This window comes from Oncorhynchus gorbuscha, unplaced genomic scaffold (genome assembly GCF_021184085.1).
Source record: "Oncorhynchus gorbuscha isolate QuinsamMale2020 ecotype Even-year unplaced genomic scaffold, OgorEven_v1.0 Un_scaffold_1823, whole genome shotgun sequence".
In the NCBI taxonomy this organism is placed as follows: domain Eukaryota; kingdom Metazoa; phylum Chordata; class Actinopteri; order Salmoniformes; family Salmonidae; genus Oncorhynchus; species Oncorhynchus gorbuscha.
Window position 1 is genome coordinate 65782 of NW_025746496.1, and position 26719 is coordinate 92500.

A 26719-nucleotide genomic window follows, 5' to 3' on the forward strand; every position below is an offset into this window, starting at 1 on the left:
TGATTGATTGGTGATCATTTAAAATTAGTGGTGATAATGGAGGAAAACAAACCTAACTGCATCCCCAGGCATACAAACCTAACCCTGGTATATCACCAGACATTCCCAGTCCCTGGTATATACAAACCTAACTGCATCCCCAGTCCCAGGCATACAAATATCAGTCCCTGGTATATCCAGACTGCATACTAACTGCAAAGACTACAAACCTAACTGCATCCCCAGTCCCAGACTGCATACAAACCTAACTGCATCCCCAGTCCCTGGTATATCACCAGACTGCATACAAACCTAACTGCATTCCCAGTCCCTGGTATATCACCAGACTGCATACAAACCTAACTGCATTCCCAGTCCCTGGTATATCACCAGACTGCATACAAACCTAACTGCATTCCCAGTCCCTGGTATATCATCAGACTGCATACAAACCTAACTGCATGCCCAGGCATATCACCAGACTGCATACAAACCTAACTACAAAGTGTCACTGAACACAGATTTACCAATCTCATTGGAAATGGTGAGGGGAACCCCAAAATACCATTTCTTGTCGTAAATAAATGAGGTCAACTCCAGATAACTGCCCCTTTACCCCTCGTGCTTAACTTGGACAGGAGCTCACCAGAGCTGAGTACCCGGCACCTCAAATTAATAATCGTTGTTATTAATATATATGTTATATGTAATTAACATGCTATTAATATATATTTATTTATTTATAAAGTCACCCTCCCAATATTTGCATAATCGTTGTTATTAATATATATGTTATTAACATGTTATTAATATATATATATATATATACATTTATATATATTAATAATAAAAATATATATACATGTATATATATTAATAACAATGATTATGCAAATATTGGAAGGATGACTATAAATAAATAAATATATATATTAATAACATGTTAATTACATATAACATATATATTAATAACAATGATTATGCAAATATTGGAAGGATGACTATAAATAAATAAATATATATATTAATAACATGTTAATTACATATAACATATATATTAATAACAACGATTATGCAAATATTGGAAGGATGACTTTATCTCCACGGAACATGTTGGTATCCGGTTACTAAGCAACCGGTCTGTCTTAATAGTTTCTGGCTCAACGTCTAAATTCTTTAAAAAATAAACACTGCATTTCCAACCACAAAACTTTATCGTCTTGATTATTTTATTCCTCACAATACAATTTTACATTGTTAATTAACAATTGACTTTGTTATAAATTCGAATGACATTTACACACGTTGTCCTGGAAAAATACTAATGTTATTTACAACAACCAAAGAGCAACTTCGTCTTAAATTCAGCACATCTTGAACGTTGAGACTTTGGCAATATGTTATCTAAAGAGACTAGTACTCAGACTAGGAAAGTAGCTAAGGATTCGCTGTCATTTTCCATTAAATGTCTTGTGTTATGTGTTGTTTTTGACCCTGAAGTGGATACTATCCACGTTGCACTGGGCGACAAAACTGGACAGGAAGAACAACTAGGCTATATTCAGGTTGATCACCGTAGATTTGAGTCCGATTAATTCCGTATAAATGGGGAACGAATTCTGGTTACAAACACGTATAAAACGTAGCTAATTAATTGGTATGTCCAAGAACAAGCGACAAAAAAACCCAGGATGGTCTGTTCCAAAGCCGGGGAGATGGCAGCACTTCTAGAAACCCCCCTATCTTATCTGGTTTCTCAAATCGGGTTACGTCGCCGGCTGTCCTTACCCAGCACCGAAGCACAACCTCCCCCTGTGTGTGCCTTTTACTGAGGTGTGGCTTTTGACTGACCGACTCTGCCATAAAAGCCTGATTTATAGGGAGTGCTTCAGAGATGGTTGTCCTTCTGGAAGGTTCTCCCATCTCCACAGAGGAACTAGAGCTCTGTCAGAGTGACCATCGTGTTCTTGGTCACCTCCCTGACCAAGGCCCTTCTCCAAAAATTGCTCAGTTGGGCCGGGCGGCGAGGTCAAGGAAGAGTCTTGGTGGTTCCATTCAAGAATGATGGAGGCCACAGTGTTCTTGGGGGATTTTACAATCAGCAACTGTGTTTTCTTCCTCTGACAAGGTGGATTAATACATTTGGGAAGATCGATGAGGCAGCAAGTGAATGTTCTTCATGTCAACAACACTTATCAACGTCACGACGTTGTCCTTTGGGGGTGTATATCGTGACTAGTACACTGTCACGACGTGGTCCTTTGGGGTGTATATCGTGACTAGTACACTGTCACGACGTGGCCCTTTGGTGTGTATATCGTGACTAGTACACTGTCACGACGTGGCCCTTTGGGGTGTATATCGTGACTAGTACACTGTCACGACGTGGCCCTTTGGGGTGTATATCGTGACTAGTACACTGTCACGACATGGCCCTTTGGGGTGTATATCGTGACTAGTACACTGACGTGGTCCTTTGGGGGTGTATATCGTGACTAGTACACTGTCACGACGTGGCCCTTTGGGGTGTATATCGCGACTAGTACACTGTCACGACGTGGCCCTTTGGGGTGTATATCGTGACTAGTACACTGTCACGACGTGGCCCTTTGGGGTGTGACTAGTACACTGTCACGACGTGGTCCTTTGGTGTGTATATCATGACTAGTACACTGTCATGACGTGGCCCTTTGGGGTGTATATCGTGACTAGTACACTGTCACGACGTGGCCCTTTGGGGGTGTATAACGTGACTAGTACACTGTCACGACGTGGCCCTTTGGGGTGTATATCGTGACTAGTACACTGTCACGACGTGGTCCTTTGGGGTGTATATCGTGACTAGTACACTGTCACGACGTGGCCCTTTGGGGTGTATATCGTGACTAGTACACTGTCACGACGTGGCCCTTTGGGGTGTATATCGTGACTAGTACACTGTCCCGACGTTGCCCTTTGGGGTGTATATCGTGACTAGTACACTGTCACGACGTGGCCCTTTGGGGTGTATATCGTGACTAGTACACTGTCACGACGTTGTCCTTTGGGGGTGTATATCGTGACTAGTACACTGTCACGACGTGGCCCTTTGGGGTGTATATCGTGACTAGTACACTGTCACGACGTGGCCCTTTGGGGTGTATATCGTGACTAGTACACGGTCACGACGTGGCCCTTTGGGGTGTATATCGTGACTAGTACACTGTCACGACGTGGCCCTTTGGGGTGTATATCGTGACTAGTACACTGTCACGACGTGGCCCTTTGGGGTGTATATCGTGACTAGTACACTGTCACGACGTGGCCCTTTGGGGTGTATATCGTGACTAGTACACTGTCACGACGTGGCCCTTTGGGGGTGTATATCGTGACTAGTACACTGTCACGACGTGGTCCTTTGGGGTGTATATCGTGACTAGTACACTGTCACGACGTGGCCCTTTGGGGTGTATATCGTGACTAGTACACTGTCACGACGTGGCCCTTTGGGGTGTATATCGTGACTAGTACACTGTCACGACGTGGCCCTTTGGGGTGTATATCGTGACTAGTACACTGTTTGGGGTGTATATCGTGACTAGTACACTGTCACGACGTGGCCCTTTGGGGTGTATATCGTGACTAGTACACTGTCACGACGTGGTCCTTTGTGTGTATATCATGACTTGTACACTGCCCTTTGGGGTGTATAACGTGACTAGTACACTGTCACGACGTGGCCCTTTGGGGTGTATACGTGACTAGTACACTGTCACGACGTGGTCCTTTGGGGTGTATATCGTGACTAGTACACTGTCACGACGTGGCCCTTTGGGGTGTATATCGTGACTAGTACACTGTCACGACGTGGCCCTTTGGGGTGTATATCGTGACTAGTACACTGTCACGACGTGGCCCTTTGGGGTGTATATCGTGACTAGTACACTGTCCCGACGTTGCCCTTTGGGGGTGTATATCGTGACTAGTACACTGTCACGACGTGGCCCTTTGGGGTGTATATCGTGACTAGTACACTGTCACGACGTTGTCCTTTGGGGGTGTATATCGTGACTAGTACACTGTCACGACGTGGCCCTTTGGGGTGTATATCGTGACTAGTACACTGTCACGACGTGGCCCTTTGGGGTGTATATCGTGACTAGTACACTGTCACGACGTGGCCCTTTGGGGTGTATATCGTGACTAGTACACTGTCACGACGTGGCCCTTTGGGGTGTATATCGTGACTAGTACACTGTCACGACGTGGCCCTTTGGGGGTGTATATCGTGACTAGTACACTGTCACGACGTGGCCCTTTGGGGTGTATATCGTGACTAGTACACTGTCACGACGTGGCCCTTTGGGGTGTATATCGTGACTAGTACACTGTCACGACGTGGCCCTTTGGGGTGTATATCGTGACTAGTACACTGTCACGACGTGGCCCTTTGGGGTGTATATCGTGACTAGTACACTGTCACGACGTGGCCCTTTGGGGGTGTATATCGTGACTAGTACACTGTCACTGATGCCTTAGACCACTGCGCCACACGGGAGGCTGTATTTTCTGATAGTTTAATCAGAGATTTTTTACCAGAGTATCTCTTGCCACATTGATTTCTCTCCTGTGTGTCCGCTGGTGTATAATCAAACTGCTAGATGTAACAAAACCCTTCCCACATTGAACACAGGCATAAGGTTTCTCTCCTGTGTGTGTTCTCCGGTGTATAGTCAGACGGCTAGAAGTAACAAAACTCTTCGTACACTGATCACAGCTATAAGGTTTCTCTCCTGTGTGTGTTCTCTGGTGTACTATCAGGCAGCTTGAGTGTGTAAAACTCTTCCCACATTGATCACAGCTATAAGGTCTCTCTACTGTGTGTGTTCTCTGGTGTGATTTTAAATGTCCTGACTTAAGAAAACGCTTTCCACAGTCAGAGCAGTGGTAAGGCTTCTCTCCTGTGTGTGTTCTCTGGTGTATAGTCAGCTGGCTAGATGTTGTGAAACTCTTCCCACATTGATTACAGCTATAAGGTTTTTCTCCTGTATGGATTCTCTCATGTCTTCTAAGGTCTGCTGAAGAGGTGAATCTCTTCCCACAGTCAGAGCAGCAGTGAGGTTTCTCTCCTGTGTGAATTCTCAAGTGTACTTTTAGTGAATCTGATCTTGAGTAACTCTTCCCACAGTCCGGGCAGTGGTGATATTTCTTCCCTGTGGGTCTCTGCTGGGGTTTCTTTAGGTTTTCTGCTCTCGAGAGACTCTTCTCTGCCTCATCAGCATCATGATGTTGTTGAGGCTCCCCAGAGGATCCACGATAGTCTTGTCTCTCTCCTGTGTGAACAACAAAGTCAGACAGATGATTAAAGGCCAACAACAGAAATCCACTGTTTATTTGAGGTAAAAGTTTATGCCCAGAGCAGGAAGTTGTAAAACAACTGACGTCTGAAAATAAATACCACTTAGTAGTAAAGTTGATGATTGTAGTTAGTGGTAACTAGAAATGGAGAAATAAGTTATTCAAGTTGTTGAAATCCTAAGCAGTGGGCCAGATGACTTTTGGTCACCAAGGTAGGCTCGTTTCTGTGTTAAGCTACAATTGCGGCACGATGTACAATTCGGTTGTAGAAACTCCTCCCTGCTAATGAGGAAACCGCTAGTTACGGATGTAGTAAACGCAGCAAAAAAAAGAAACGTCCCTTTTTCAGGACACCGTCTTTCAAAGATAATAAGTCAAAATCCAAATAACTTCACAGATCTTCATTGTAAAGGGTTTAAACACCGTTTCCCATGCTTGTTCAATGAACCATAAACAATTAATGAACATGCACCTGTGGAACGGTCATTAATTAAGACACTAACAGCTTCCAGACAGCAGGCAAGTAAGGTCACAGTTATGAAAACTTAGGACACTAAAGAGGCCTTTCTACTGACTCTAAAAAACACCAAAAGAAAGATGCCCAGGGTCCCTGCTCATCTGCATGAACGTGCCTTAGGCATGAGGACTGCAGATGTGGCCAGGGCAATAAATTGCAATGTCCGTACTGAGACGCCTAAGACAGCGCTACAGGGAGACAGGACGGGCAGCTGATCGTCCTCGCAATGGCAGACCACGTGTAACAACACCTGCACAGGATCGGTACATCTGAACATCACACCTGCGGGACAGGTACAGGATGGCAACAACAACTGCTGAGTTACACCAGGAACGCACAATCCCTCCATCAGTGCTCAGACCGTCCGTAATAGTCTGAGAGAGGCTGGACTGAGGTCTTGTAGGCCTGTTGTAAGGCAGGTCCTCACCAGACATCACCGGCAACGACGTCGCCTATGGGCACAAACCCACCCACTTTTTGCCAGTGACGAGTCGCGTTTATTGTCGAAGGAATGAGCGTTACATCGAGGCCTGTACTCTGGAGCGGGATCGATTTGGAGGTGGAGGGTCCGTCATGGACTGGGGGCGGTGTGTCACAGCATCATGGAGGAATGAGCGTTACACCGAGGCCTGTACTCTGGAGCGGGATCGATTTGGAGGTGGAGGGTCCGTCATGGTCTGGGGCGGGGCTTCACAGCATCATCGGACTGAGCTTGTTGTCATTGCAGGCAATCTCAACACTGTGCGTTACAGGGAAGACGTCCTCCTCTCTCATGTTGTACCCTTCCTTCACGCTCACCCTGACATGACCCTCCAGCATGACAATGTCGCCAGCCATACTGCTCGTACTGTGCGTGATTTCCTGCAAGACAGGAATGTCAGTGTTCTGCCATGGCAAGCGAAGAGCCCGGATCTCAATCCCATTGAGCACGCCTGGGACCTGTTGGATCGGAGGGTGAGGGCTAGGGCCATTCCCCCCCCAGAATTGTCCGGGAACTTGCAGGTGTCTTGGTGGAAGAGTGGGGTAACATCTCACAGTAAGAACTGGAAAATCTGGTGCAGTCCATGAGGAGGAGATGCACTGCAGTACTTAATGCAGCTGGTGGCCACACCAGATACTGACTGTTACTTTTGATTGTTTTATGAAAATAAACGCAGTTGACAGTGAGGACGCTTGTTTTATTGATGAGTTTATATCTGCATTTTTCACAATGCATTACCTACTAATTCGCAGTGCATTATCTACTAATTCGCAGTGCATTATCTACTAATTCACCGTGCATTATCTACCAATTTGCAGTGCATTATCTACTAATTCGCAGTGCATTGTCTACTAATTTGCAGTGCATTATCTACTAATTCGACGTGCATTATCTACTAGTTTCCGGTACATTATCTACTAATTTGCGGTACATTATCTACAAATTTGTGGTGCATTATCTGCAAATTTGCAGAGCATGGTCTAATTCGCAGTGCATTATCTACTAATTCACAGTGCATTATCTACTAATTCGCCGTGCATTATCTACTAATTCACAGTGCATTATCTATTAATTCCCGGTGCATTATCTACTAATTCACAATGCATTATCTACTAATTCACAGTGCATTATCTACTAATTCGCCGTGCATTATCTACTAATTCACAGTTCATTATCTACTAATTCACAGTGCACGATCTACTAATTCACAGTGCATTATCTACTAATTCACAGTGCATTATCTACTAATTCGCCGTGCATTATCTACTAATTCGCCATGCATTATCTACGCATTCACAATGCATTATCTACTAATTCACAGTGCGTTATCTACTAATTCCCGGTACATTATCTACAAATTCTGTCACGACTTCCGCCGAGGTTGGCTCTCCTGCCCGTTCAGGCGGTCGTCGTCACCGTCCTACTAGCCGCTACGATCCCTTTTCGTGTATCTTGGTTTTGTCAGATTGTTTTCACCTGTGTGTTGTTTAGTTAATTAGTGTCTGTATATAATGTAGGTTCTCCCGCCCTTGTTTTGTGCGGGATTGTTTATTTTGTCATTCATTTCGTCTGTCAGTGTTTTTGTGTTTATTATTCTCCGGTTTGTCTGTTATACTGTTTTGGATAATTTCACCCTGTTTGTATTTGGGTTGACCGTGTTTATTTTTGTTCACCGGAGAATAAACTTATTATCGCTATTTGCTCTCTGCGCCTGATTCCACCCACCTTGATTAGACGTGACAAATTCGCAGTGCATTATCTACTAATTCACAGTGCATTATCTATTAATTATATACTCTACTCATTTACAGTACATTTACTACATTATCGATATGTATAATGATAAGGAGACAGGGATACTGGAGTGATGGAGGTAGATATGTATAGGGGGAAGGAGACAGGGATACTGGAGTGATGGAGGTAGATATGTATAGGAGACAGGGATACTGGATTGATGGAGGTAGATATGTATAGGGGGAAGGAGACAGGGATACTGGAGTGATGGAGGTAGATATGTATAGGGGTAAGGAGACAGGGATACTGGAGTGATGGGGGTAGATTTGTATAGGGGGAAGGAGACAGGGATACTGGAGTGATGGGGTAGATTTGTATAGGGGGAAGGAGACAGGGATACTGGAGTGATGGAGGTAGATATGTATAGGGGGAAGGAGACAAGGATACTGTAGTGATGGAGGTAGATATGTATAGGGGGAAGGGGACAGGGATACTGGAGTGATGGAGGTAGATATGTATAGGAGGAAGGGGACAGGGATACTGGAGTGATGGAGGTAGATATGTATAGGGGTAAGGAGACAGGGATACTGGAGTGATGGAGGTCGATATGTATAGGGGTAAGGAGACAGGGATACTGGAGTGATGGAGGTAGATATGTATAGGGGGAAGGAGACAGGGATACTGGAGTGATGGAGGTAGATATGTATAGGGGGAAGGGGACAGGGATACTGGAGTGATGGAGGTAGATATGTATAGGGGTAAGGAGACAGGGATACTGTAGTGATGGAGGTAGATATGTATAGGGGGAAGGGGACAGGGATACTGGAGTGATGGAGGTAGATATGTATAGGGGAAGGAGACAGGGATACTGGAGTGATGGAGGTAGATATGTATAGGGGGAAGGAGACAGGGATACTGTAGTGATGGAGGTAGATATGTATAGGGGGAAGGGGACAGGGATACTGGAGTGATGGAGGTAGATATGTATAGGGGGAAGGAGACAGGGATACTGGAGTGATGGAGGTAGATATGTATAGGGGTAAGGAGACAGGGATACTGTAGTGATGGAGGTAGATATGTATAGGGGGAAGGGGACAGGGATACTGGAGTGATGGAGGTAGATATGTATAGGGGGAAGGAGACAGGGATACTGGAGTGATGGAGGTAGATATGTATAGGGGTAAGGAGACAGGGATACTGTAGTGATGGAGGTAGATATGTATAGGGGGAAGGAGACAGGGATACTGTAGTGATGGAGGTAGATATGTATAGGGGGAAGGGGACAGGGATACTGGAGTGATGGAGGTAGATATGTATTGGGGTAAGGGGACTATATACAGGGTCAGTAAGTAAGGGGACAGGGATACTGGAGTGATGGAGGTAGATATGTATAGGGGGAAGGGGACAGGGATACTGGAGTGATGGAGGTAGATATGTATAGGGGGAAGGAGACAGGGATACTGGAGTGATGGAGGTAGATATGTATAGGGGGAAGGGGACAGGGATACTGGAGTGATGGAGGTAGATATGTATAGGGGTAAGGAGACAGGGATACTGTAGTGATGGAGGTAGATATGTATAGGGGGAAGGGGACAGGGATACTGGAGTGATGGAGGTAGATATGTATAGGGGGAAGGAGACAGGGATACTGGAGTGATGGAGGTAGATATGTATAGGGGGAAGGAGACAGGGATACTGTAGTGATGGAGGTAGATATGTATAGGGGGAAGGGGACAGGGATACTGGAGTGATGGAGGTAGATATGTATAGGGGGAAGGAGACAGGGATACTGGAGTGATGGAGGTAGATATGTATAGGGGTAAGGAGACAGGGATACTGTAGTGATGGAGGTAGATATGTATAGGGGGAAGGGGACAGGGATACTGGAGTGATGGAGGTAGATATGTATTGGGGTAAGGGGACTATATACAGGGTCAGTAAGTAAGGAGACAGGGATACTGGAGTGATGGAGGTAGATATATATAGGGGTAAGGAGACAGGGATACTGTAGTGATGGAGGTAGATATGTATAGGGGGAAGGAGACAGGGATACTGGAGTGATGGAGGTAGATATGTATAGGGGGAAGGAGACAGGGATACTGGAGTGATGGAGGTAGATATGTATAGGGGGAAGGAGACAGGGATACTGTAGTGATGGAGGTAGATATGTATAGGGGGAAGGAGACAGGGATACTGGAGTGATGGAGGTAGATATGTATAGGGGGAAGGAGACAGGGATACTGGAGTGATGGAGGTAGATATGTATAGGAGACAGGGATACTGGAGTGATAGAGGTAGATATGTATAGGGGGAAGGAGACAGGGATACTGGAGTGATGGAGGTAGATATGTATAGGGGGAAGGAGACAGGGATACTGGAGTGATGGAGGTAGATATGTATAGGGGGAAGGGGACAGGGATACTGGAGTGATGGAGGTAGATATGTATAGGGGGAAGGAGACAGGGATACTGGAGTGATGGAGGTAGATATGTATAGGGGGAAGGAGACAGGGATACTGGAGTGATGGAGGTAGATATGTATAGGGGGAAGGAGACAGGGATACTGGAGTGATGGAGGTAGATATGTATAGGGGGAAGGAGACAGGGATACTGGAGTGATGGAGGTAGATATGTATAGGGGGAAGGGGACAGGGATACTGGAGTGATGGAGGTAGATATGTATAGGGGGAAGGAGACAGGGATACTGGAGTGATGGAGGTAGATATGTATAGGGGGAAGGGGACAGGGATACTGGAGTGATGGAGGTAGATATGTATAGGGGGAAGGAGACAGGGATACTGGAGTGATGGAGGTAGATATGTATAGGGGGAAGGAGACAGGGATACTGGAGTGATGGAGGTAGATATGTATAGGGGGAAGGAGACAGGGATACTGGAGTGATGGAGGTAGATATGTATAGGGGGAAGGAGACAGGGATACTGGAGTGATGGAGGTAGATATGTATAGGGGGAAGGGGACAGGGATACTGGAGTGATGGAGGTAGATATGTATAGGGGGAAGGTGACAGGGATACTGGAGTGATGGAGGTAGATATGTATAGGGGTAAGGGGACAGGGATACTGGAGTGATGGAGGTAGATATGTATAGGGGTAAGGTGACTATATACAGGGTCCGTACCATATTAACAATGTGCAGGGATACTGGAGTGATGGAGGTAGATATGTATAGGGGGAAGGGGACAGGGATACTGGAGTGATGGAGGTAGATATGTATAGGAGACAGGGATACTGGAGTGATGGAGGTAGATATGTATAGGGGGAAGGAGACAGGGATACTGGATTGATGGAGGTAGATATGTATAGGGGGAAGGGGACAGGGATACTGGAGTGATGGAGGTAGATATGTATAGGGGTAAGGAGACAGGGATACTGGAGTGATGGAGGTAGATATGTATAGGTGGAAGGAGACAGGGATACTGGATTGATGGAGGTAGATATGTATAGGGGGAAGGGGACAGGGATACTGGAGTGATGGAGGTAGATATGTATAGGGGTAAGGAGACAGGGATACTGGAGTGATGGAGGTAGATATGTATAGTGGGAAGGAGACAGGGATACTGGAGTGATGGAGGTAGATATGTATAGGGGGAAGGAGACAGGGATACTGGAGTGATGGAGGTAGATATGTATAGGGGTAAGGGGGCAGGGATACTGGAGTGATGGAGGTAGATATGTATAGGGGCAAGGGGACAGGGATACTGGAGTGATGGAGGTAGATATATATAGGGGTAAGGGGGCAGGGATACTGGAGTGATGGAGGTAGATATGTATAGGGGGAAGGAGACAAGGATACTGTAGTGATGGAGGTAGATATGTATAGGGGTAAGGTGACTATATACAGGGTCAGTACCATATTAACAATGTACAGGGATACTGAAGTGATGGAGGTAGATATGTATAGGGGGAAGGGGACAGGGGTACTGGAGTGATGGAGGTAGATATGTATAGGGGTAAGGTGATAGGGATACTGAAGTGATGGAGGTAGATATGTATAGGGGGAAGGAGACAGGGATACTGGAGTGATGGAGGTATATATGTATAGGGGGAAGGAGACAGGGATACTGGAGTGATGGAGGTAGATATGTATAGGGGGAAGGGGACAGGGATACTGGAGTGATGGAGGTAGATATGTATAGGGGTAAGGTGACTATATACAGGGTCTGTTCCAGTACCATTTAACAATGTACAGGGATACTGGAGTGATGGAGGTAGATATGTATAGGGGTAAGGTGACTATATACAGGGTCAGTACCATATTAACAATGTACAGGGATACTGAAGTGATGGAGGTAGATATGTATAGGGGTAAGGTGACTATATACAGGGTCAGTACCATATTAACAATGTACAGGGATACTGGAGTAGAGATCGACCGATTAATCAGAATCAGAATGGCCAATTAATTAGGGCCGATTTCCAGTTTTCATAACAATCGGTAATCGGTATTTTCGGACACCGATTTTTAAACATGAGATAAAGGGTGAGGGAATAGAAGCTTATTTAACACGTCAAATAGTGTTATTATCAAATAGTGTTATTATCAAATAGTGTTATTATCAAATAGTGTTATTATCAAATAGTGTTATTGTCAAATAGTGTTATTGTCAAATAGTGTTATTATCAAATAGTGTTATTGTCAAATAGTGTTATTATCAAATAGTGTTATTGTCAAATAGTGTTATTATCAAATAGTGTTATTATCAAATAGTGTTATTATGTTATTATCAAATAGTGTTATTGTCAAATAGTGTTATTGTGTTATTATCAAATAGTGTTATTGTCAAATAGTGTTATTATCAAATAGTGTTATTATGTTATTATCAAATAGTGTTATTATCAAATAGTGTTATTATGTTATTATCAAATCGTGTTATTATCAAATCGTGTTATTATCAAATAGTGTTATTATCAAATAGTGTTATTATCAAATAGTGTTATTATCAAATAGTGTTATTATCAAATAGTGTTATTATCAAATAGTGTTATTATCAAATAGTGTTATTATGTTATTATCAAATAGTGTTATTATCAAATAGTGTTATTATCAAATAGTGTTATTATCAAATAGTGTTATTATCAAATAGTGTTATTATCAAATAGTGTTATTATGTTATTATCAAATAGTGTTATAATCAAATAGTGTTATTATCAAATAGTGTTATTATCAAATAGTGTTATTATGTTATTATCAAATAGTGTTATTATCAAATAGTGTTATAATCAAATAGTGTTATTATCAAATAGTGTTATTATCAAATAGTGTTATTATCAAATAGTGTTATTATCAAATAGTGTTATTATCAAATAGTGTTATTATGTTATTATCAAATAGTGTTATTATCAAATAGTGTTATAAACAAATAGTGTTATTATCAAATAGTGTTATTATCAAATAGTGTTATTATCAAATAGTGTTATCAAATAGTGTTATTATCAAATAGTGTTATTATCAAATAGTGTTATTGTCAAATAGTGTTATTATCAAATAGTGTTATTATCAAATAGTGTTATTATCAAATAGTGTTATTATGTTATTGTCAAATAGTGTTATTGTCAAATAGTGTTATTATCAAATAGTGTTATTATCAAATAGTGTTATAAACAAATAGTGTTATTATCAAATAGTGTTATTATCAAATAGTGTTATTATCAAATAGTGTTATCAAATAGTGTTATTATCAAATAGTGTTATTATCAAATAGTGTTATTGTGTTATTGTCAAATAGTGTTATTATCAAATAGTGTTATTATCAAATAGTGTTATTATCAAATAGTGTTATTATGTTATTATCAAAGTGTTATTATCAAATAGTGTTATAATCAAATAGTGTTATAATCAAATAGTGTTATTATCAAATAATGTTATTATCAAATAGTGTTATTATCAAATAGTGTTATTATCAAATAGTGTTATTATCAAATAGTGTTATTATCAAATAGTGTTGTCAAATAGTGTTATTATCAAATAGTGTTATTGTGTTATTATCAAATAGTGTTATTATCAAATAGTGTTGTCAAATAGTGTTATTATCAAATAGTGTTATTATGTTATTATCAAAGTGTTATTATCAAATAGTGTTATTATCAAATAGTGTTATAATCAAATAGTGTTATAATCAAATAGTGTTATTATCAAATAGTGTTATTATCAAATAGTGTTATTATCAAATAGTGTTATAATCAAATAGTGTTATAATCAAATAGTGTTATAATCAAATAGTGTTATTATCAAATAGTGTTATTATCAAATAGTGTTATTATCAAATAGTGTTATAATCAAATAGTGTTATTATCAAATAGTGTTATTGTCAAATAGTGTTATTATCAAATAGTGTTATAATCAAATAGTGTTATTATCAAATAGTGTTATTATCAAATAGTGTTATTATCAAATAGTGTTATTATCAAATAGTGTTATTGTCATTGTCAAATAGTGTTATTATCAAATAGTGTTATTATCAAATAGTGTTATTGTCAAATAGTGTTATTATCAAATAGTGTTATTGTCAAATAGTGTTATTATCAAATAGTGTTATTATCAAATAGTGTTATTGTCATTGTCAAATAGTGTTATTGTCAAATAGTGTTATTATCAAATAGTGTTATAATCAAATAGTGTTATAATCAAATAGTGTTATTGTCAAATAGTGTTATTGTCAAATAGTGTTATTGTCAAATAGTGTTATTATCAAATAGTGTTATTATCAAATAGTGTTATTGTCAAATAGTGTTATAATCAAATAGTGTTATTATCAAATAGTGTTATTATCAAATAGTGTTATTATCAAATAGTGTTATTGTCAAATAGTGTTATTATCAAATAGTGTTATTATCAAATAATGTTATTGTCAAATAGTGTTATTATCAAATAGTGTTATTATCAAATAGTGTTATTGTCAAATAGTGTTATTATCAAAGTGTTATTATGTTATTATCAAATAGTGTTATTATCAAATAGTGTTATTATCAAATAGTGTTATTATCAAATAGTGTTATTGTGTTATTATCAAATAGTGTTATTATGTTATTGTCAAATAGTGTTATTGTCAAATAGTGTTATTGTCAAATAGTGTTATTATCAAATAGTGTTATTATCAAATAGTGTTATTGTCAAATAGTGTTATAATCAAATAGTGTTATTATCAAATAGTGTTATTATCAAATAGTGTTATTATCAAATAGTGTTATTGTCAAATAGTGTTATTATCAAATAGTGTTATTATCAAATAATGTTATTGTCAAATAGTGTTATTATCAAATAGTGTTATTATCAAATAGTGTTATTGTCAAATAGTGTTATTATCAAATAATGTTATTATCAAATAGTGTTATTATCAAATAGTGTTAATATCAAAGTGTTATTATGTTATTATCAAATAGTGTTATTATCAAATAGTGTTATTATCAAATAGTGTTATTATCAAATAGTGTTATTGTGTTATTATCAAATAGTGTTATTATGTTATTATCAAATAGTGTTATTTGACACGTATCTTTTTGACACACAAAGACCCAAACGGCGTTCCGTAGTATACTTTGACATCGGTTTTGCACATCGGCTTTAATAAACTAGACGTTGTGCCGATACCGATGTTGGCATTTTTAGTGAATAATATCGTCCCTACTTTATATCTTATTATAACGACATGACAAAATGGGACATTATTATTAATGACTTATTAAACAGCTGTAACAAGATGTCCACCACAGGAAATCCTCGCTGGCACTCGACGTTATAGAAAGATCCATATATAGCGACTGATTCTTGAAGAATATAACTGATAAACGCCTCATAGACACAGAGTTTACAAAACATCAGGAAACACCGTCTCTTACCAGGACAGACTGACCCTCATTGATGTCACTTGTTAAAATCCACTTCAAAATCAAGAGTAGATTAAAAGGAAGAGACGGGTTAAAAAAAAAATTTTTTAAAGCCCTGAGACAACCGAGACATGGATTGGGTATGTGTGCCTATTCAGAGGGTGGGTGAAGATTTAAGTGCCTCCAAACGGGGTATTGTAGTAGGTCCCAGGAGCATGAGGCATTCATAGTGTGTGCTTCTGTAATTAAGACGTTACTTACTGGTGTTAATCAGGTCTCCAACCTCTTCCTCTTCCAATATGACAGTTATCTCTCCCTCCTCTTCTTTTACTGTAATACCTTCCTCCTCTTTCACTCTGAACGCGTCCTCCTCTTCTTTCACTGTAACATCCTCACCCTCTACTTCTTGTTTTACTGTAACAACCTCCTCTTCCTCTACTTTTGTTACTGTGACATCCTCTTCTTCCTTCTCCTCTTTCACAACAACATTCAGCCACAGACCCTCTTTCTCCGTCCAGCAGACCTCCTCCTCCTCTTCATCAAGAGGAGAGTAGCTTGGTGAACTCATGGTCGGGGGATGAGGGCTAACAGTTAGCTAGCTAGGCTAATGCTAACTTAACAAGCCAGCTAGCTGACCAATAACAACGTAAATATGAAATTAAATCGGATAACTATCTAGACGACAGAAGTGGGTTTTAAAACACAGTGGCTAATATACACTAAAGCGTCTAAAGAGCTATATTGGTTCGGCTATTTCCTCTATCAAGCTACCGAGATGGCTGACTAACTGTTGCTGCTGATGAAAGAAGCGTTCCGTCCACTACATTATACGTCACACCAACAGCATCACCTTAAAGTCTCAGACCGCCATCTGCTGACTGGAGTGGGTAACGCAGTTGAGAGAAATGTAGATTTAAAATTTAAATTAAATTTTAAAAAGTAAGTAAATAACTTTTAAACGATTGTTTTTATTTGATTTCAATCATAATATTATAACATTATATGAAACCTACATAAAAAAAGGGAATTAATTTCAAATTGGCTTTATTGCCATGGAAACAAAACAACCCAAACAACATTTACATTTACATTTACATTTAAGTCATTTAGCAGACGCTCTTATCCAGAGCGACTTACAAATTGGTGCATTCACCTTATGACATCCAGTGGAACAGCCACTTTACAATAGTGCATCTAAATATTTTAAGGGGGGGGGGGGGTGAGAAGGATTACTTTATCCTATCCTAAGTATTCCTTAAAGAGGTAGGGTTTCAGGTGTCTCCGGAAGGTGGTGATTGACTCCGCTGTCCTGGCGTCGTGAGGGAGTTTGTTCCACCATTGGGGAGCCAGAGCAGCGAACAGTTTTGACTGGGCTGAGCGGGAACTGTACTTCCTCAGTGGTAGGGAGACGAGCAGGCCAGAGGTGGATGAACGCAGTGCCCTTATTTGGGTGTAGGGCCTGATCAGAGCCTGGAGGTACTGAGGTGCCGTTCCCCTCACAGCTCCGTAGGCAAGCACCATGGTCTTGTAGCGGATGCGAGCTTCAACTGGAAGCCAGTGGAGAGAGCGGAGGAGCGGGGTGACGTGAGAGAACTTGGGAAGGTTGAACACTAGACGGGCTGCGGCGTTCTGGATGAGTTGTAGGGGTTTAATGGCACAGGCAGGGAGCCCAGCCAACAGCGAGTTGCAGTAATCCAGACGGGAGATGACAAGTGCCTGGATTAGGACCTGCGCCGCTTCCTGTGTGAGGCAGGGTCGTACTCTGCGGATGTTGTAGAGCATGAACCTACAGGAACGTGCCACCGTCTTGATGTTAGTTGAGAACGACAGGGTGTTGTCCAGGATCACACCAAGGTTCTTAGCGCTCTGGGAGGAGGACACAATGGAGTTGTCAACCGTGATGGCGAGATCATGGAACGGGCAGTCCTTCCCCGGGAGGAAGAGCAGCTCCGTCTTGCCGAAGTTCAGCTTGAGGTGGTGATCCGTCATCCACACTGATATGTCTGCCAGACATGCAGAGATGCGATTCGCCACCTGGTCATCAGAAGGGGAAAGGAGAAGATTAATTGTGTGTCGTCTGCATAGCAATGATAGGAGAGACCATGTGAGGTTATGACAGAGCCAAGTGACTTGGTGTATAGCGAGAATAGGAGAGGGCCTAGAACAGAGCCCTGGGGGACACCAGTGGTGAGAGCGCGTGGTGAGGAGACAGATTCTCGCCACGCCACCTGGTAGGAGCGACCTGTCAGGTAGGACGCAATCCAAGCGTGGGCCGCGCCAGAGATGCCCAACTCGGAGAGGGTGGAGAGGAGGATCTGATGGTTCACAGTATCGAAGGCAGCCGATAGGTCTAGAAGGATGAGAGCAGAGGAGAGAGAGTTAGCTTTAGCGGTGCGGAGCGCCTCCGTGATACAGAGAAGAGCAGTCTCAGTTGAATGACTAGTCTTGAAACCTGACTGATTTGGATCAAGCAGGTCATTCTGAGAGAGATAGCGGGAGAGCTGACCAAGGACGGCACGTTCAAGAGTTTTGGAGAGAAAAGAAAGAAGGGATACTGGTCTGTAGTTGTTAACATCGGAGGGATCGAGTGTAGGTTTTTTCAGAAGGGGTGCAACTCTCGCTCTCTTGAAGACGGAAGGGACGTAGCCAGCGGTCAGGGATAAGTTGATGAGCGAGGTGAGGTAAGGGAGAAGGTCTCCGGAAATGGTCTGGAGAAGAGAGGAGGGGATAGGGTCGAGCGGGCAGGTTGTTGGGCGGCCGGCCGTCACAAGACGCGAGATTTCATCTGGAGAGAGAGGGGAGAAAGAGGTCAGAGCACAGGGTAGGGCAGTGTGAGCAGAACCAGCAGTGTCGTTTGACTTAGCAAACGAGGATCGGATGTCGTCGACCTTCTTTTCAAAATGGTTGACGAAGTCATCTGCAGAGAGGGAGGAGGGGGGAGGGGGAGGAGGATTCAGGAGGGAGGAGAAGGTGGCAAAGAGCTTCCTAGGGTTAGAGGCAGATGCTTGAAATTTAGAGTGGTAGAAAGTGGTTTTAGCAGCAGAGACAGAGGAGGAAAATGTAGAGAGGAGGGAGCGAAAGGATGCCAGGTCCGCAGGGAGGCGAGTTTTCCTCCATTTCCGCTCGGCTGCCCGGAGCCCTGTTCTGTGAGCTCGCAATGAGTCGTCAAGCCACGGAGCGGGAGGGGAGGACCGAGCCGGCCTGGAAGATAGGGGACATAGAGAGTCAAAGGATGCAGAAAGGGAGGAGAGGAGCGTTGAGGAGGCAGAATCAGGAGATAGGTTGGAGAAGGTTTGAGCAGAGGGAAGAGATGATAGGATGGAAGAGGAGAGAGTAGCGGGGGAGAGAGAGCGAAGGTTGGGACGGCGCGATACCATCCGAGTAGGGGCAGTGTGGGAAGTGTTGGATGAGAGCGAGAGGGAAAAGGATACAAGGTAGTGGTCGGAGACTTGGAGGGGAGTTGCAATGAGGTTAGTGGAAGAACAGCATCTAGTAAAGATGAGGTCGAGCGTATTGCCTGCCTTGTGAGTAGGGGGGGAAGGTGAGAGGGTGAGGTCAAAAGAGGAGAGGAGTGGAAAGAAGGAGGCAGAGAGGAATGAGTCAAAGGTAGACGTGGGGAGGTTAAAGTCACCCAGAACTGTGAGAACAACAAATGTAAACATGTCAAATACATTGAGTGTTAAAATTACCAGTGTTTTAGCAATGTGCAAATAGTTGTAGTACGAAACAGTAATCTAAATAAATAAACAAATAAATATAGGTGGTATTTACAATGTTGTTCGTGTTCCACTGGTTGCCCTGTTCTCATGGCAACGGGCCACAAATCTTGCTGCTGTAAAATGACTCAAGTAAAAGTCACCCAGTAAAATACTACTTGAGTAAAAGTCTAAAAGTATCTGCTGAAGGTAGCTACCAGTCTAGCAGTGACTACCAGTACCGTGGCGTAAGTGAAATTGATTAACAATGTGTAAATATCTATATGATTTAGCTAATGGCAATCAGAGTTTAATACAGAACCAGCCAGGCTAGCAAGCTAACTTACCCAGCCAGGCTAGCAAGCTAACTTACCCAGCCAGGCTAGCAAGCTAACTTACCCAGCCAGGCTAGCAAGCTAACTCACCCAGCCAGGCTAGCAAGCTAACTCACCCAGCCAGGCTAGCAAGCTAACTCACCCAGCCAGGCTAGCAAGCTAACTCACCCAGCCAGGCCCAGGCTAGCAAGCTAACTCACCCAGCCAGGCCCAGGCTAGCAAGCTAACTTACCCAGCCAGGCTAGCAAGCTAACTTACCCAGCCAGGCTAGCAAGCTAACTCACCCAGCCAGGCTAGCAAGCTAACTCACCCAGCCAGGCTAGCAAGCTAACTCACCCAACCAGGCTAGCAAGCTAACTCACCCAACCAGGCTAGCAAGCTAACTCACCCAGCCAGGCTAGCAAGCTAACTCACCCAGCCAGGCTAGCAAGCTAACTCACCCAGCCAGGCTAGCAAACTAACTTACCCAGCCAGGCTAGCAAGCTAACTTACCCAGCCAGGCTAGCAAGCTAACTTACCCAGCCAGGCTAGCAAGCTAACTTACCCAGCCAGGCTAGCAAGCTAACTTACCCAGCCAGTCTAGCAAGCTAACTTACCCAGCCAGGCTAGCAAGCTAACTTACCCAGCCAGGCTAGCAAACTAACTTACCCAGCCAGGCTAGCAAACTAACTTACCCAGCCAGGCTAGCAAGCTAACTTACCCAGCCAGGCTAGCAAGCTAACTTACCCGGCCAGGCTAGCAAGCCAACTTACCCGGCCAGGCTAGCAAGCTAACTTACCCGGCCAGGCTAGCAAGCTAACTTACCCAGCCAGGCTAGCAAACTAACTTACCCAGCCAGGCTAGCAAGCTAACTTACCCAGCCAGGCTAGCAAGCTAACTAATGTTAAGAATGTTTTGTTGTGAAGGGAAAAAATAATCTATGGTATAGCATCACTTCTCAGCTGTCTTCGAAATGGACTCACCATCAGTTCAGCCTGAAAATCCCTCTGATAATCTTTTGGTCACTGCATCATTCTTGATAGCCACACTGGCATAAGCTTAGGTTTTCTGGGTCTCTTTTATTTGGTTGGTTGGGTTTTGAATAAGACTCTACCAACCTTGCACAACTCATATATTCATTGTTTTTTTTGTGATAATTTCTGAAGCTCAGTAAATTTTGATTGGGAATCATCATTGATGGACTGGCATATTCAAACCATCTGTTTTTCAGAGTAAATAACTCACAGACACTAGAGAAGCTTAAGCAAGTTTAATTTTCTCCCAAAGGGTCGTTACAGCTGTAATTCAGACAACAACATGTTTCCACCATCACCAGTATATACACACCACTTGGGACACTCCTCTCCAATCCTTACATCTAATTGTTTGACAGGGTAATAGGGTAATGAACCGTAATTACTCCCTTCAGGGGATCTGACCTGACCTCAACCCCTCTTTCGCCTAATCCACAGATGTCCATCCGCTTCCCCTATAGTAATCCTGTGATCTCCTCCAGTCCACCCAACACATTCCACAGCCATTACCCAGCTAGTCTAGCAAGCTAACGTACCCAGCTAGGCTAGCATCTGTCTTTCTATAGAGACCCATTAACCTCTTGACATAAAAACAGTCTCTATTCCACTCCTTTATTTACTTACACGTATAACAATGTTCCGAGTTTACCCAGGGAAAGGGGTTAGGGTCCCAGGGTCAGGGTCCCAGGGTTAGTGTTCCAGGGAAAGGGATTAGGGTCCCAGGGTCAGGGTCCCAGGGTTAGTGTTCCAGGGTTAGGGTCCCAGGGTCAGGATTCCAGGGTTAGGGTTCCAGGGTCAGGGTCCCAGGGTTAGTGTTCCAGGGAAAGGGATTAGGGCCCCAGGGTTTCTAGAAGACTGAAATGAGTTTTCTTAGCTTACTCTGTTTCTGAAGAGGGGGTGTAAAAGATGGTTGATTTGGAAAAATGGAGTATACTCTCAGCCAATCAGCCAGCATCGTGATGCTTTCATACCTACTTTTCCAACATTAACTTCCTCAGGGTTTTGGAGAGCAACGCCAGTGAAACTTGGAGTCGGAGGCTACATGATATTAGAAACTCATTTTTCTGTTAGTATGCAGCAACATCTGGAATGTGAAAGCTTCTAGGGTCTCCAACTACACCAAAACATCACATTTATTGTGCTGATGCTCCATCTATAACATTTTCTATAAATGTTCCACCATTTACAACATTTAAATTGGGATCATTAGACATTAGATCAATCAAAAGTGGTAGGATTTTTAAATACAAGTTGAACACACACACACACACACACACACACACACACACACACACACACACACACACACACACACACACACACACACACACACACACACACACACACACACACACACACACACATCAAAAGTTATCACAAATAGATCATTCCACACTCTGTTCTACTACCCAGGTCGAGTATTGGAGATCATTCCACACTCTGTTCTACTACCCAGGTCGAGTATTGGAGATCATTCCACACTCTGTGGCTCTTGCCTTGTGTTTTGCCAGGGAGTCTGATCGAAGAAAACCCTTCCCACACTGATCACAGCTATAAGGCTTCTCTCCTGTATGTTTTCTCTGGTGTCTTCTCAGGCCACTTGAGGCAGAAAAGCTAATTCCACAGTCAAGGCAGTGGTAAGGTTTCTCACCTGTGTGTATTCGTTTATGAATAGATAGGGTTGTGGAGAGAGAAAAACTATCCCCACATACATCACAGCTATACGGTTTCTCCCCGGTATGTTTAGCCTGGTGTGTTTTCAGGCCGCTGAAGGTAATATAGCTCATTCCACAGTCGGAGCAGTGAAACGGTTTCTCCCTAGTGTGGATTCGTTTGTGAGTAGCCAGGGCTGTCCGGGCAGCAAAAGTCTTCTCCGTGTGTACTCTCTGGTGTGATATCATTCCACCTGAGGTTGTAAAACTCATCCCACAGTCAGAGCATATGTATGGTTTCTCTCCAGTGTGGATTCTCTGATGTGATATCAGTCTACATGAGGTAGTAAAACCCATCCCGCAATCTGAGCAGTGGTACGGTTTCTCTCCGGTGTGGGTTCTCTGATGTAATTGCATTCCGACTGAGGAAGTAAACCTCCTCCCACAGTCTGAGCAGTGGTATACTTTCTCTCCGGTGTGGAACCTCTGGTGTTTTTTAAGAGCTGATGAATATTTGTAACCTTTCCCACAATCAGAGCAGCAGTGAGTTTTCGTTTTGGGTCTCCGCTGGTGTTTCTTGAGGTGTTCTGATGCGGAGAGACTCTCCTCTGCCTCGTCAGAGTCATGATGTCGTTGAGGCTCCCCAGAGGATCCACGATTGTCACGTGTCTCTCCTGTGTGAACGACAGAGTCAGACGGTTAACCCCGTGACCTTCTACTGCGACCTCAGTCTCTTGTTTTAATAAGGCATCTCTGAAGAAAGATATTAGATCCAACATGGAGGATAAGTGTCTTAGTGCTAGAGATATTAGATCAAACATGGAGGATAACTGTCTTATTGCTAAAGATATTAGATCCAACATGGAGGATAAGTGTCTTATTGCTAAAGACATTAGATCCAACATGGAGGATAAGTGTCTTATTGCTAAAGATATTAGATCCAACATGGAGGATAAGTGTCTTATTGCTAAAGATATTAGATCCAACATGGAGGATAAGTGTCTTATTGCTAAAGATATTAGATCCAACACGGAGGATAAGTGTCTTATTGCTAAAGATATTAGATCCAACATGGAGGATAAGTGTCTTACTACCAGGGATATTAGATCCAACATGGTGGATAAGTGTCTTACTACCAGGGATATTAGATCCAACATGGAGGATAAGTGTCTCATTAATAGAGATATTAGATCCAACATGGAGGATAACTGTCTCATTACTAGAGATATTAGATCCAACATGGAGGATAAGTGTCTCATTACTAGAGATATTAGATCCAACATGGAGGATAACTGTCTCATTACTAGAGATATTAGATCCAACATGGAGGATAGGTGTCTTACTACTAGAGATATTAGATCCAACATGGAGGATAAGTGTCTTATTGCTAAAGATATTAGATCCAACATGGAGGATAACTGTCTCATTGCTAAAGATATTAGATCCAACATGGAGGATAAGTGTCTTATTGCTAAAGATATTAGATCCAACACGGAGGATAAGTGTCTTATTGCTAAAGATATTAGATCCAACATGGAGGATAAGTGTCTTACTACCAGGGATATTAGATCCAACATGGTGGATAAGTGTCTTACTACCAGGGATATTAGATCCAACATGGAGGATAAGTGTCTCATTAATAGAGATATTAGATCCAACATGGAGGATAACTGTCTCATTACTAGAGATATTAGATCCAACATGGAGGATAAGTGTCTCATTACTAGAGATATTAGATCCAACATGGAGGATAACTGTCTCATTACTAGAGATATTAGATCCAACATGGAGGATAGGTGTCTTACTACTAGAGATATTAGATCCAACATGGAGGATAAGTGTCTTATTGCTAAAGATATTAGATCCAACATGGAGGATAACTGTCTCATTGCTAAAGATATTAGATCCAACATGGAGGATAAGTGTCTTAGTGCTAAAGATATTAGATCCAACATGGAGGATAACTGTCTTATTGCTAAAGATATTAGATCCAACATGGAGGATAACTGTCTTACTACTAGGGATATTAGATCCAACATGGAGGATAAGTGTCTTACTACTAGAGATATTAGATCCAACATGGAGGATAAGTATCTTACTACTAGAGATATTAGATCCAACATGGAGCATAACTGTCTTATTGCTAAAGATATTAGATCCAACATGGAGGATAAGTGTCTTATTGCTAAAGATATTAGATCCAACATGGAGGATAACTGTCTCATTGCTAAAGATATTAGATCCAACATGGAGGATAACTGTCTCATTGCTAAAGATATTAGATCCAACATGGAGGATAGGTGTCTTACTACTAGGGATATTTGATCCAACATGGAGGATAAGTGTCTCATTACTAGAGATATTAGATCCAACATGGAGGATAAGTGTCTCATTACTAGGGATATTAGATCAAACATGGAGGATAAGTGTCTCATTACTAGAGATATTAGATCCAACATGGAGGATAAGTGTTTTACTACTAGAGATATTAGATCCAACATGGAGAATAAGTGTCTTACTACTAGGGATATTAGATCCAACATGGAGGATAAGTGTCTCATTACTAGAGATATTAGATCCAACATGGAGGATAACTGTCTCATTACTAGAGATATTAGATCCAACATGGAGGATAAGTGTCTTATTGCTAAAGAGATTAGATCCAACATGGAGGATAACTGTCTTATTGCTAGAGATACTAGATCCAACATGGAGGATAAGTGTCTTATTGCTAAAGATATTAGATCCAACATGGAGCATAACTGTCTTATTGCTAGAGATATTAGATCCAACATGGACGATAACTGTCTTATTGCTAAAGATATTAGATCCAACATGGAGGATAACTGTCTTATTGCTAGAGATATTAGATCCAACATGAAGGATAAGTGTTTACTACTAGGGATATTAGATCCAACATGGAGGATAAGTGTCTTACTACCAGGGATATTAGATCCAACATGGTGGATAAGTGTCTTACTACCAGGGATATTAGATCCAACATGGAGGATAAGTGTCTCATTAATAGAGATATTAGATCCAACATGGAGGATAACTGTCTCATTACTAGAGATATTAGATCCAACATGGAGGATAAGTGTCTTATTGCTAAAGATATTAGATCCAACATGGAGGATATTTAGATCCAACATGAAGGATAACTACTAGAGATATTAGATCCAACATGGAGGATAACTGTCTCATTACTAGAGATATTAGATCCAACATGGAGGATAACTGTCTCATTACTAGAGATATTAGATCCAACATGGAGGATAACTGTCTCATTACTAGAGATATTAGATCCAACATGGAGGATAAGTGTCTCATTACTAGAGATATTAGATCCAACATGGAGGATAAGTGTCTCATTACTAGAGATATTAGATCCAACATGGAGGATAACTGTCTCATTACTAGAGATATTAGATCCAACATGGAGGATAACTGTCTCATTACTAGAGATATTAGATCCAACATGGAGGATAACTGTCTTATTACTAGAGATATTAGATCCAACATGGAGGATAACTGTCTCATTACTAGAGATATTAGATCCAACATGGAGGATAAGTGTCTTATTACTAGAGATATTAGATCCAACATGGAGGATAACTGTTCATTACTAGAGATATTAGATCCAACATGGAGATAACTGATACTAGATCCAACATGGAGGATAAGTGTCTCATTAATAGAGATATTAGATCCAACATGGAGGATAACTGTCTAATTGCTAAAGATATTAGATCCAACATGGAGGATAAGTGTCTTACTACTAGAGATATTAGATCCAACATGGAGGATAACTATCTCATTACTAGAGATATTAGATCCAACATGGAGGATAACTGTCTCATTACTAGAGATATTAGATCCAACATGGAGGATAACTGTCTCATTACTAGAGATATTAGATCCAACATGGAGGATAACTGTCTCATTACTAGAGATATTAGATCCAACATGGAGGATAACTGTCTCATTACTAGAGATATTAGATCCAACATGGAGGATAACTGTCTCATTACTAGAGATATTAGATCCAACATGGAGGATAAGTGTCTCATTACTAGAGATATTAGATCCAACATGGAGGATAACTGTCTCATTACTAGAGATATTAGATCCAA

The 26719-nt window shown here is 42.0% G+C and overlaps 2 protein-coding genes across 2 annotated transcripts in view; both read right to left on the minus strand.

Annotated features, from left to right (window-relative positions):
* Positions 1-3722: 3722 nt before the first annotated feature.
* LOC124024289 (zinc finger protein 239-like) lies at positions 3723-16674 on the minus strand. The gene is made up of 2 exons (XM_046338277.1): positions 16153-16674; positions 3723-5291 (listed from the first exon to the last, which is right to left on the minus strand). The coding sequence occupies exons 1-2, from the start codon at positions 16457-16459 to the stop codon at positions 4540-4542; spliced, it is 1059 nt and encodes a 352-aa protein (XP_046194233.1). The 5' UTR covers positions 16460-16674; the 3' UTR covers positions 3723-4539.
* Positions 16675-21161: 4487 nt separating this feature from the next.
* LOC124024288 (zinc finger protein with KRAB and SCAN domains 8-like) overlaps positions 21162-26719 on the minus strand; it is an 8206-nt gene continuing 2648 nt past the window's right edge. Inside the window, exons 2-3 of the mRNA XM_046338276.1 lie at positions 22387-23260; positions 21162-22343 (exon numbers count right to left, since the gene is read on the minus strand). Of these exons, the coding sequence (XP_046194232.1) occupies positions 22340-22343; positions 22387-23260 (878 nt within the window). The 3' untranslated portion in view covers positions 21162-22339. The remainder of the gene's footprint in view (positions 22344-22386; positions 23261-26719) is intronic.

Coding starts and splice junctions, on each gene's coding strand:
- LOC124024289 (XM_046338277.1), bottom strand. CDS start 16,459: ATGAGTTCACCAAGCTACTCTCCTCTTGATGAAGAGGAGGAGGAGGTC. Junction 5,292..16,152: donor TGGAGACCTGATTAACACCA/GTAAGTAACGTC, acceptor TTGTTCACACAG/GAGAGAGACAAGACTATCGT.